Here is a 12775-nt window from a genome sequence, read left to right on the forward strand (position 1 = left end):
CACAAAGATGGAGATGGAGGCCGACTTCATTTGCTTTACAGGTTCCATTTCTTTATTCAACTCAGTAAACATCTAGTTACAAGTTTCACAAAATCAAATTTTATAAGATGGGGAGCTGGTAGGATTGGGGCAGAGAGGTAGGGCCTGTTTGGTTTGTCCACACCTCACCTGATCCCTTGCACCCTTTCATACATACCCCATTTTCCAGGGGAGGCAGGCCAGGAGCAAAGGTGACCAAAGGTTATTTTCCAAGTGCTTCAAACTAATAGCAGGTCAACAGACTTTCTTACATGGTTGCCACTGGAGGTGGGTGGATAGATTAAATACAAACTCCAGAACCAGCCAAATGTGGAGCAGGAAATACAGAGGGAATGGCAAAAATTCAGGGAGATTACTCCTGTATCCCCCAAAAAACACTAAGGGGAGGGGTTGGGGAGCTCAATGATGGGCAGGGAGAAGTTAGAGGAAAAAAGAAGTAAAACGGATGTGTCACTCATTCATGGACAAAGTCCCTCACATTCCCCTTAGCCACCTGCTCTATACAAGGAGTACAACTGTGTCAAGAGAGTTAGTCACTTAATTTAAATTTTAAGAGGGGCAGGAGGCTAGTATTCAACTTGAGGAAGGTCCAAGAGATGTTTTGTAGGGGCTTCACCATCAGAGTTTCACTGTCTGTACCTGAGTAAAAGGGTGGAGAGAGAAACAATCAAAAGCAGAAAGGGAACAAAAGTGAAATACAAAAGGAACAGTACACAAGAAAAATAGAAAATTCAGTGCAATATCCCCATGATCGAGATAGTCAACCTGTACCTGGGCTGTACAATTTAAAACTGCAGGTTAGAATTTTCCTTCTTACAAGGCATTTCTTCTACACAAAACTGACAGGTCAGGGAGAAGATAAGCTAGATGATTTTCTCCACATCATCTATTTTCTGCATGGAGGGATTTTGTTGTTACAGAGAGTCATGTAATCTCCCAGCTGCAGTTTGAAATAGTATAACCCATGCATAGGTTTATCACCTCAGTAAGAACTAGGCCTAAGTCAGTCTCTACTATGTGCATTAAGTCTTTTCAGCCACTGGAGCCAAATAAATATTTGCTGTAATTCAAATCAAACCTATTAGTAGGAACTAAATTCATATCTGACCTGCTGATCATTTTTTTTTCAATAATTCAGATGCCAAGTTTTTGACACAAGTGTATGCACGCTTGGCTCATGGTTAGGGGGCATTTCTACACTACAGCCTCCCTCTGGCCCTCTCCAGAATCCAGGTTCTATGAGTAGGGCATTTGCTTCTTCAGAGAAAAGCCTCAGCATCTTAATGAAGTTCTGTAAATAGGAGCACCAGCTTTAAGGCCCAGCTGTATGCTGCATTTCCATATAAACTGGTGCGTGTATGTGTGTATAGCTAGACAGACACAGACACACACACCAACCAGGAAGGCCGAAAAAGAAGGCAGCTACTGCAGGGCACCAAAATAAGCCACAGACCCACGTCCTACTGAAAAAGTGGTTTGGATTGCCAGGTTGCTCCTCCCTCATCTGAGAAGCTGAAAAGAACATACACTGGGACACAGCATGTATGCAGGGGGCAACAGTTAGGACTTACAAGAGCATGAAGGTAGATTTGGGGGTGACTGCTTCGCACCCCCTTAAGTCTGCTCTGGATTCACCAGTCGTACCGGCGCGACTGTCTGGTTGGAGACTCCTCGGGTCCCTGAATAGCAAGACGGGTCCCCTCGGCCCTACGGCCATTGCTTCCCTCGTGACGCCTGTAATCTAGCCCTCTCTGTGTCCGGAAGCGGGATGTCTCTCGCCTCCATTCATCATCGAATGCAGCTGCATCGCCTGAAAATTGGAACCGTGGAGGTGGCAACTGAGTGGGGTGAGGTTGAGTAGATTGCTCCCTCCAGGAAAGGGGAGGAACTGCGGGGAACACTCACTCTCATCCAGGTTGATGTAGTCTTGCCTCTCCTCTTGGTCACCTGTGCGATGATTACGTGAGCGCTGCATGATGTGTGCACGTTCCCGGATGTGGTGCCCAATAGACATCTGCTCCAGACCACTGTCTGAGTCTCGCACCGTCCGCCTCGTCTCCCGGATCTGAGGACCAGAGAACAGGTCATCATTAAGGATGTGGAAAAATGTTGCTAGCTTTACTGAAGACTCCCTGAACATTCAGGTTTGTCTAAGCGGAAGGAAGCCTATACATTTGCTTCAAGTTTCACAGCAGACACTTTAGTTATCACTACCCATTGCCCTATATAAGGATTAATCCCATACCAGAAAACAAGCCCCACCTCATCAGGCTCTGAACCTTGTCTGTTGATCTCAGTGCACCCAACTCTGCATTCATGCCTACATACTCTCAGGGAAAACAGCCATTCATGGGGCTTGTTTAAAATTCTAGTCAGAGACAGCAGCCTATTTCTCACCCCACCAGGTGCAGAGCGTGTCTCCGAGGTCTCCTGGTAGACTTTGGGGCCATCCCCCAGATTCGAGTAGGATATGACAGTTGAGGAAGTAAACGTCTGGCAGTTGGCACCACTCGTCATGTGCTCCTAGAAGGGTGTGAAAGAGCAATGGAGGTGAGCAATCTTCCTGTATCCATCCACTTGAGACTGAGAAGTAGAGTTCCTTAAAATGCTAGCCTTTCACCTCCTCATGAGAGTTTCTGGTAATTTCTTCTTGGCATTCCTCAAGATAGGATATAATCATATCCCCTCACCCTCCCCAGCACTATTACAGAGAAGAGAATGGGGGAAAACATTCCTAGAGCTGGGAGAAGAGATGCTGGCTCTACCAAACTAACCTACTCCACCTCACATAAGTAGGAGTGTGTGTATCTCATGAACTTTGAAACTTGTATAAATTATACAGACTCTCTACATATCATATTCTGCCGTTTTTACTACTTTGCATAATCTGTGCTGGTTTTGCTCATCAGGAGGAGGGATAATGAAGCTCCACTGCAGAAAACTGCATTCAACCATCCCTCTAGCTGAGATTCCAGTAGGCATTTCCCACTCATTTTTAAGCATATCTTCACAAAGCAATAAAGAGCTAGAAACTTGCCTTTTAAAAAAAGAACACCAAGATACTAAAAAATGTGTTCCCAATATCACATTCTGTGCTTCCCACCTCAGCACTCTCACAGAATTGCCACAAACTGCCCTGGGCTTAAGACTCTCAATACCCAGAGTGGGTTGGTTGGGGAGAAGCAGGAATGTGCCCCCTGAAACAGCAAAATCACAGCCATAGCTACAGTGCCTCCACCCACGTCTACGTATCACACAGCCCTGCAATACATATGATCACACACAACCCAAAGACAGGCAGGACTAAATGAGGGGCAGTGTTGCCAGCTTTGGCTGAAAACTGTGCTCCTATTGTATTATGCAACCACATAACATGCCACTGTGGGCAGAGACTGTTCAACTTCCTCACACTTCAAAGCCCCCACCCAAGCAGCTGCTTCCGCCCCACTCCCTTATAGTTAGAAGATGCTTTTTCAATCCCTGTGTCACCTTATTATATGACCTGGCAAGAAACACATTACAAGTTTTGAGCCAACTTCTTGGAGGGCTGCCCCTCTCTTTACAGAGAGGATGAAGATCAGTCTCCTCCTTTCTTGCCAAAGATTAAAGAGGCTAGCTTCCCATTATCCATGTCCGTCTTCTTTCTGGCCACATGAAGTGGGACACTATACTGCATCACTATGTCATGCGGTCAGCTGTAAGAGAATACCAAAAACGACTAATATTGGGCAACAGAGATGCAAGCAGAGGGATCTTACCATGTTTCCAATCATGTCGTTCATCATTCCAAACATGTCCATAAAACCACCTGCCTGAAGAGAGGAAGACGGTTGAGGTTTGGGGGCTAGAGTGACAGTCAAGTGAAGACAGACAGTAAAATGATACTCTATCACTGCTGGCTGTTGGATGCTGGGAGCTTTAGTACAACACATCTGGAAGACACCAGGTTGGGGAAGGCTGCTCTAGCAGAATGAACCGAGTTTCCACTCCTGACAGAAGCTCGACCGCTGTCAACTCTCATTAGTGCATAGTACTAGGGATCCCCAGTATGGTGCTTGTGGGCCCCACTGTGCCTGCAGACACCTCCGTTGGCACTTGCCAAGCTCCCTGCCTCACCTGATTTAATATTTTAAAAATCAATTAACTGGGAGGGAGGCTGCTCCAAAGTGAAGCGCCAGCCTCCAGCACCACCTTTATTTTCATGAATGCCTGTGGGGCCTGCTAAAATGATGGATGGCTGTAGCCCAGCACTTCATTTTGAAGTGAGCCAGTATCCCAGGAAACAAAGCATTCGGGTGGGCGGGGCGCTAAACGAGGGGGCAGGGAATATCCTTGAGCAGTGGAGGAGGTGGCAGGGTGTGATGGAGTGTTTTGCCTGTGAGGTGTGTGCTTGCCTGGGGGTGGGGGTGGGGGCAGGGGGTTAAGCTGTTCTTTGTTTTGGTATGGTCTGTGTTTTGCCTGAGTTTGGTGTGTGTGTTTTGCCTGTGCGTGTGTATGCGTGGGCTGACGTTTCTGTGAGCATCACCACTTTTCCTTCTGTGAAATGGGCATCGGAGCAGAAAACTGCAGTAGAAAATAATAGTTTTCTGTTTTGGACCTCTGACCTTGTACTAAGGTTCTTGAGTAAGTTACTGTTCTTTTAGCCTCACCAGTTTGACTTCTGGGAAGCTGGTGTTTTTTGACTGACATAGTGGGTGTGTCTAACCATTCTGTGAATGGGAAGGCCCCACCACACTGCAACCATTTGGCAACAGCACCCGCAACACTCCCTCAAAATTCCAAATGTGCCCATCAGGCCAAAATAGTTGGGGACACAATGGCTATAACTGAAACCCAAGGGCATATGCTCTGGATCGCTTTCAGAGTACCTACTACCTCCTGTTTCGTAAATACATTTGTCTCAAGCCTTTCTGCCACGAAGTTCAAGGTGGTGTACATAGTTCCTCCCCTCCCCAACCCCCAAACCATTTATCCTCACAGCCACCCGATGAGATAAGCTAGACCTAAAGAGAGCAAGTGGCTCACAGTCATCTAGTGAGCTTCATGACTGAGCAGGTATTTGGACTCAACTCTGTCTCATTCAAATCCAACAGTCCAACCGTTACACCGTGCTCCAGCCATTCTATATTTACAGTTACAAAAGCTAATTAGAGCTGCTGTTTGTAAACCTGTTCCTTTACAAAAGCAAGCAATGAAGGAACAGGGGGAAGAAATCCAATTTTAACCACTCTTTAATGAGTTTTTAGGGCAACTAGTCCAAATTAAATTGTCTTGAGTTCATGTTCCTAATGCATCAGATTCCATTTCCATTATGCAAACGTTCATATTAGGCTAATTATTCCTTGTCCTCATCACAGGAATATCAAAGTCAGCACAGCTAAATCTGCACAGTATCCTATCTATTCAGTATTCTGGCATTGAACAGCCAGCAGCAAGTTCTTTATGGTAAATAAGTATCACCAGTAAACCCACTCACCAGCTGCGAGGGCCCCTGGTCAGCACCATGAGACAATTTCCTTCCTACTTAGGGAAAGGGAGGAGAAGAAGGGGTCTTGTTTTATGCTGCCGAACTTTGGCGCAGGCAGAAGCAGCAAGAGAGCCTTGCTGCTTGTGCCTGCTCCAAAGCACAGTACAATCTGAGTGATTACCTTCCCCTAAATTTTCTGGCAAGTGCAGTGAGACTGGCTAGTAAACTAAGCCAAAAAGTCTGTGGACCTCTTCACTGCCGCCCTCCCCCTGGTCTATGACCTGATGTCAGAGATGGTTTTGCCAAGTGCCAACTGAATCTGGTATGTGCCCTTAAGACAAGGGAGTTGAGGTTCCCCCGCCTACTAGTTCTCTCCAGCTAATCTAGCTGGATGTTCTCATTATCCAAATAAGCAGCCCACCCTTTTCTCACCACTGTCAGGCTCTTGATCTCAAAAACTTCCTGAGACAGGAAAGTTCAAGTTCTGTGAAATCTTAATGTTTTTACTGAACATCTCCTGTTCTTTTACTTCCTCTTGTTTCTGTCTTGGAAAGAGATGATAAAGAGAAGACTCCTCTATTCCCTTTTATCATGGCCTCCCCTAATTCCCCTCTCAGTACTAAGCACTGTAAGCCTTCAATTCTCCCTTTCTATACGGGAAATTTACAAGCCTCATTATTTTCATCATTTCAAAATAAAACACTCTTTAACAGAAGAAATCTGGGATGTGACTCAGAGGAGACGTTTCCTGAGAACCATACTTGAGGAGATAGGTATATGTGGGGAGAAGAATATTAGGGCTTACCATTCCTACCATCCCAAAGGGTGAAACAGTTCCTGCCTGTAAAAGGACAGAGGCATACAAAGCAATTAGACTCTACCCCTCTGTAATAAGCTTCTTTTTCTCTAACCTACCCATGTCCTGGAATAGAAAAGGACCAAGGGGCTCCCTATTCAGTTAAGAGATTGGGGGGTGGGGAAGCTATTTGATATCATGATCCAAATTTGAGTTGAAACTTCTAGATACAATCCTCTGCATGCTTACTTGGAAGTAAATGCTGTGCTACTGAGTTCAATGGGATTTATACCCAACTAACTAGGCATACGACTGCCGCCTTAGCTATGGAACAAGCAAGATGAGGGGCAACTCTTGATTTAGTCCCAAGTATTGCCTAGGAGTCAAAGAGAGACAAATGTGTTATCAAACCATATGAAACTGTAACCATAACACTATCAGATTCAATACATGTGCAAGCAGAAAACTGCTCAACAAGTCCAGCAACATAGTCAGATTTAATTTCAAAATGGGGAATCTCTCAAAAACCGGATAACTATTTGAAAATAAACTTCAAGGTAAAGTCGAGTTCCTTTAAGTAGCTTGGAGGTTATTTAACAACATATAAGAAAGACTGGAATAACTATATCCCACAGGTTAGAAAGGTCATAAATAAGTCCAAAAAGATTACTATTTAAACATTCTGACAAGAACATTATCAAAGGCAAAGTGACTTCCTTTAAAAACTGGAAGTTGTGTCTAAATGAAGAAATTAAACACACATGAGCCCCAGTCCAGTAGGGGAGCTTAAGTACAATGAGGTCAATGAGCTTAAGTATGCTGAACTCTTTGGTGTATTGTGGCCAAACTCTGGCAGAACATATGTAAATTGATAATAAGGCAAACAGTGAAATAAAATCTGATAAATAAATTGTTAAAGCTATTTTTAAAAATGTTTTAAACACACCAGAAGCAGGGAACCAGGTAGAGAGGCTGCAGGACTATTAGAGGAAAAAGGCGTAAACCTGAAGAAAGATAGGGAAGTATCATAGATTCTAAATTAATCTTTTGCACCAGTTTTCACCGCAGAAGCTCCTGGAGGGAGATCCCACCTGAACCATTATTTTCAGGAAATTTATATTTAATATCATTCTTCATAAATAATATTTTTAAATAATTGACAAATTACATAGCAATACACCAGGATTGGATGCATTTGTAAAGTACTCAAATGTGAACCAGTTGTTATTTTACTAAGAAATGTAATTTATCACTTAGTCTACTTCCTCACCAGAAGACTGGAAGGTAGCCAATATAACACTAATTCTTGAAGAAGAATCTGGGGAATTCCAGGAAACTAAAACTTGTCAGCCTAACATTTGTCCCAGGTAAACTAAGGTAAAGCATTATTAAAGTGAGAATTATCAGAAGAACAAGGCTTGCTAAAGAATAATCTGCATAACATCTGTAGAGCAGTCTTGCTTCAACCCCTTCTAAAAATTTGTTGAGTGTCTACAAATATATAAGGGGAAACCCAGTAGATATTATATATGCAAACTTTCAAAATACTTTTGACAAGTCTCTTACCAAAGCCTCCTAAAGAATCTTAGCAGACATGTATAAGAGTGCCTGTCCTCTTATCACATCAGTAACTAGATAAATAACAGCAAGAGGAGTGGGGAGTTCTGAATGAACAGTTCCCCCACCCAGAACAGAGCACCAGTCCCCCTGCTCTGTTCTGAGACGGGTGCTATTTAATTTCTTCATCGATTATCTGAGAAGACAGTAAAGCAGGCCAGCGTTGCAGAGAAAACCAACTTATTCAGGATGATGAAATTCCAAACAAGCTTGTGAAGAGTTCAAAAGGATCTATCTAAATGGGGTGATTGGGCAACAGAATGGCAGGTGTAAGTAAGCACTTCATGTTGCACAACAGAATCAGAGGGCTGGCGGCAAGGGATAAGACTGAATCTCACGTAAACAGTGGTGAACTCTAAACTGGCTATGAGTTCAAGAAATGTTCTGAGGTCATAGTGGCCAGCCCAGTGGAACATAAACTCGGCATACTACAGCTGTGGGGGAAAAGAGGCCAAAGGTTAGCCCCCTGAACTCAAGTGAAAAGATAGCAGGGCTGGGGGAATCATAGAATCATAGAATGGTAGGGTTGGAAGGGGCCTACAAGGCCATTGAGTCCAGCCCCCTGCTCAATGCAAGAATCCAAGTCAGAGCATCCCTGACAGATGGCTGTCCAGCCTCGTCTTGAATGCCTCCAGTGTGGGAGAGCCCACCACCTCCCCAGGTAAGCCTCCCTAGGGAGCCAATGATAGTGAGGGCAGCCAAACTAGGCTAGATGGAACAATGATTTAACTCAGTATAAAGTAATTTCCTATGCTGAAAATGCTAGGAATTATTTCAATAAGCAGCTTCCACAGTCTCCTCCCCTCCTCTGGGAATGTCCCCTATTTGCTGGCTCCGCACTCCATTTCTGAGCCCAGAGACTGGCAAGAACTGCACCACCCACGAGGGGGAGGGGCGCATGGTTCCTGGCAACTGTGGTTGGGGTGCTACCCCCAAATTCAGTTCCCAGGAACTGAGAAATCCTATGGCCCTCTAGTCACTGTCTAGTGCCCATAGGATTGCTCTCTCAGGCTGATATACCAACTATGTCCCTATCTGGAAAGAGATAGCCTGGCTACAGTTATCAATGCTCTGATAACCTCTCATTTGGATTACTCCAATGCGTTATATGTGGGCTGCCTTTGAAAACTATCTGGAAACTTCAGCTGGTCCAAAACAGGGCAGCAAAACTATTAACAGGGACTGGCCAACACAATCATATTATGCCAGTACTCTTTCATCTGCACTGGCTGCCAGTCCATTTCCAGGCTGATTCAAAGTGCTGATGCTACAAAAATTCAAAGCCATAAATGGCTTGGGGTCACACTTTCTGAAGGATCGTCTCCTCCCATATATACCTGCCTGGACCCTAAGATCACCTTCAGCAGTCCTTCTCCAGGAGCCCCTGCCAAAGGAAGTGAGGTGGGTGGCTACTAGGAGGAGGGCCTTTTCTGCACCCCAGTTGTGGAATGCTTCCCCAGAAAGGTTCATCTGGCGCCTACGTTGTGCTCATTTTGGCGCCAGATGAAGACCTTTTTTATTCTTGCAGGCATTTTAGTTTTTATCTGGTACTGAATTTTAAATTTCTTGCTGCTAGGTCTGTTTGATTATTTTATTTTGATACTGTAGTTTTAAATTTTTATATTGTATTTTATCTTCGATATGTTATTATTCCGTATTTTATTGTTTTAATTGTTGTGAACCACCCAGACAGCTTCAGCTATTGGGCAGTATAAAAATGAAATAAATTAAAATGCAAATAATTTAAATAAAATTCAAATGACATGTTTCTTCAGTTTCCCTTTTGGGACACACCAAAAAGATCTTCAGGTTCTTTTAGCCATAATGATAGAACTTCTCCTGAAAGATTACACAGGAATATGGAGACTAAGATAAGTATCACCTGTCTTTCTTTACTCACATTCATAGCAAAAGAAAAACACACACACCTAATCACATCCCCCAGATTTGTATTACCTGCATTCTTCTGCTAGTCTGGCGTGTTCCAGGCACAGTTCCATTGCCGATGCTGAGGAAGGGGCTGTAACCGAAGCCACCTGAGAGCACACGATTCACATGCTGGTGGTGGATGGCGAGAGGGTCCCTGAAGGAGGAGAAGATACACAAGGTAGTTAGATCCCTAAGCAATCCATCCCAACTTAACCCACAGCTTCTCTCCAAAGAGGCAAGGCTTAAGGGCTGTACTCACATCACAAACATTGGATCCTCTGGTTCTCCATCTCTCATGAACCGGAACATAATTCCCTCAAATGCAGGATGGGCTGTCCATACAGGAAACAAGAGGTGAATACGAGTTTTATGTACATGCCAGCCTCCCTTTTCATGCAGTAATTTTTGCGTAGTCCTATTCTGCTTGCCCTCATCCACACTAAACAACATACCCTATCTATTACTGCTATTTACTCTCCGATAGCAAGTACATGCAGCACCCAGCACATTAGACAGTTTATAAATAAATACCAAAAACCATCCTCCAGCACCCCACAGCTGCTACTGGCTTCCCACATACAGAAGCAAACAAGGAGGCAGACCTCAAAAAGTGCTGAGACAAGTGCCAAGAAGCACTCATGATGTAACTCAACACAAATTACCTTCACACTAAGCTAACCAGCCCACCTTCTCCCCATCCCCCCCTTGAATTTTCTACTTCTACTATTTACTCACACTATAATGCATACATTAGGGCACCCAAAGCAAAGGAGGACTGGGCTCCTGCATCTTCAATAACTATGAAGAACAGTAAACCTTAGCAAGTGTAGATGCTTTTCTCGCCCCATACAGCCCAAATTCTCTTGTTTTCATAGCTGCTAAATGCAGGAGTCCTGCTCTCCTTTGGATCTGCCAACCCTAGATCTTTAAGCAAAGGCTGGATAGCCACCTATCAGGTGTGCTGTAGCACTGGATTTCCTGCATCAGCAGGGGGCTGGACTACTGCAGACTTCTCCAACCTCCCCACTTCAGATATTGTTGGAGTACAACTCCCATCAGCCCCAGCTGGCAAGACCAATGCTCACTGGTAATGGGAACTGTAGTCCAAAACATCTGGAGGGCACCAGGTTGGGGAAGGCTGGATTAAAGTATTGTTGAGATCCCTTCTATCTTGCCAGAAACAGATTTCTGGCAGCTCCACACCAATTCATCACCCAAATGTATCCTCAGATGCTAGACCTCCTGTTTGCTCTCGAAATACCTGGCTCCTTCCTGAGCGCTGATGAAAATTCGTGCACCCCAGCAACATCCCCCTCCCCCAACTAGAAAGCTCCCCTGCATACATTCTTTCACTCCTAAAGTTGATCACAACTCTCTAACCTACGAGCAAGCAAGCAAACATAAAAACCCATCATTGCCACATTTAACAATACAGAATACAGCAATATGACATTACATTGTTACTACAATACACCAGGGGCCAACAGCTACATAAAATATTATCAAAAGAACATGGTATGACATTGCAATCACATCAAAATCCACTTATTACAGTGCACCGCATCAATAACACCTGCTTGCCCTGTATTCTCCACGCCCCCCACCCTCCCCGGCCTGCTGCATCGTCCAACTTCTCTCTCCAAAACCAACGCCTTCCTTTCCAAAGCCCGGAGCGTGCGTCCGCCAGTAAGATGCCCCAGGCCGAAAAACCGAGGGGCAGGGGGGAATCTGGACGCCTAGCTTTGTGAACAGACTACCCATCTTCCCTACCAAACTGTCAGGGTAACTCTCCCCCGCTCCAAGCACCACACAAGTCTGCTCACATCTCTGGCCAGATCCTTTGTTGCTGTCGTCTCCTGCTTCTTGCTCTCCCGGAATTTATTCCAGCCACGAGTCCTAAAGGGGAAGATTAATGCTGCATCCCTTCCTTCCTTCCTGCCTGCCTCCCCCCACTAGATGTTCTTTGTTGCAAATATGCTGCTGTGGGGGGAAAGAGGAAAGGAGAACCTCTTTGTTCCAATCCTTCACCCCAACAACCAACCCGGCCACCCTCGGGCCACAGGAAAGGCAAATCACGTTGCACCCTCCCTGCAACCCTTTCTTTTAGGAAAATACAAATACTGTTGTGAGCCCCGTTTACAGTAAAAGGATATTTTCCCTTTTCAAAGAAAACCCACAACAAGGCCCAAACAGGATGTGATGTCAGAAAGCCCGCCCCCAGCCCTAAGCTCCACCCTCAAGAAAAGTGTTACATAGCGGGATTGCTGTTTTGAATGCAATGCGATGATGGTTTTGCTCGCTCGAGGTTTGATTTACAGTGAAATACACTAGCTCCAGAGGAAGTTCGGGTCCCCATCCCGCCTTCTCGTTTGCACTTAATTAGTAGTGATTTCAGCAGAGGAAAGTGCAATATTCCGAAAGGCTTCGACTGCAGCGAATATTCATATAAAATACCACCACAGGGCAGGGCTCTCTCACAACCCCCACCCCCTCAGAAATAGACACAGAATGGCATACGAGTTACAGAAACTGGCGTAAATCTTCAGGATTTGGCTTCCTCCCCAAGGTCTCTAGAATATAAATTTCAAGTGGGGTAGTGTAACAGTCATGTTTTTCAGATATATATTTTAAAACTTCATTTTATTACATTTGTATTCTGCCTTTCCTCTTTTAATCATCATAACCTTTTGAGGTAGGCTGAGATGTAGTGAAGGGCCCAGAGCCATCCAGTGAGTAATGGAAGGCATCTGCTGGTCAGGCAGGAAAATGTCTTCGACCAGCCCTCTGTGTGTGCGCGTGCGTATATGTGTGCATGTTAGTCTCCTACTCTTTTTAGCCATCAGGTCTGAACGAGGCAGCAAGTTAAAAAAATTCAAAATGTGAAAAAGACATAGTCTTGCTTCTCATTTGCCTACCCACACAGCACC

At 44.8% G+C, this 12775-nt stretch overlaps 1 protein-coding gene and 1 pseudogene across 4 annotated transcripts in view; both read right to left on the reverse strand.

The window, feature by feature from the left end:
- LOC146352896 (protein CFDP2 pseudogene) overlaps positions 1-12775 on the reverse strand; it is a 1048348-nt pseudogene that overhangs the window by 909589 nt on the left and 125984 nt on the right. The gene's annotated exons all lie outside the window — the stretch shown is intronic.
- MLF2 (myeloid leukemia factor 2) lies at positions 30-12028 on the reverse strand. 3 transcript variants are annotated; one of them, XM_084835181.1, is made up of 9 exons: positions 11672-12028; positions 10108-10180; positions 9876-10002; positions 6312-6347; positions 3798-3851; positions 2437-2562; positions 1945-2104; positions 1611-1849; positions 30-678 (listed from the first exon to the last, which is right to left on the reverse strand). In XM_084835181.1, the coding sequence occupies exons 2-8, from the start codon at positions 10155-10157 to the stop codon at positions 1671-1673; spliced, it is 732 nt and encodes a 243-aa protein (XP_084691307.1). In that variant the 5' UTR covers positions 10158-10180; positions 11672-12028; the 3' UTR covers positions 30-678; positions 1611-1670. The 3 variants fall into 3 exon arrangements, with proteins under 3 accessions (XP_084691307.1, XP_084691309.1, XP_084691308.1); XM_084835183.1 differs by having other exon boundaries at positions 1611-1877; XM_084835182.1 differs by lacking the exon at positions 6312-6347.

Source organism: Heloderma suspectum, chromosome 2 (assembly GCF_057233095.1).
Source record: "Heloderma suspectum isolate Gila_16-S chromosome 2, 16-S_ref, whole genome shotgun sequence".
NCBI classification, from domain to species: domain Eukaryota; kingdom Metazoa; phylum Chordata; class Lepidosauria; order Squamata; family Helodermatidae; genus Heloderma; species Heloderma suspectum.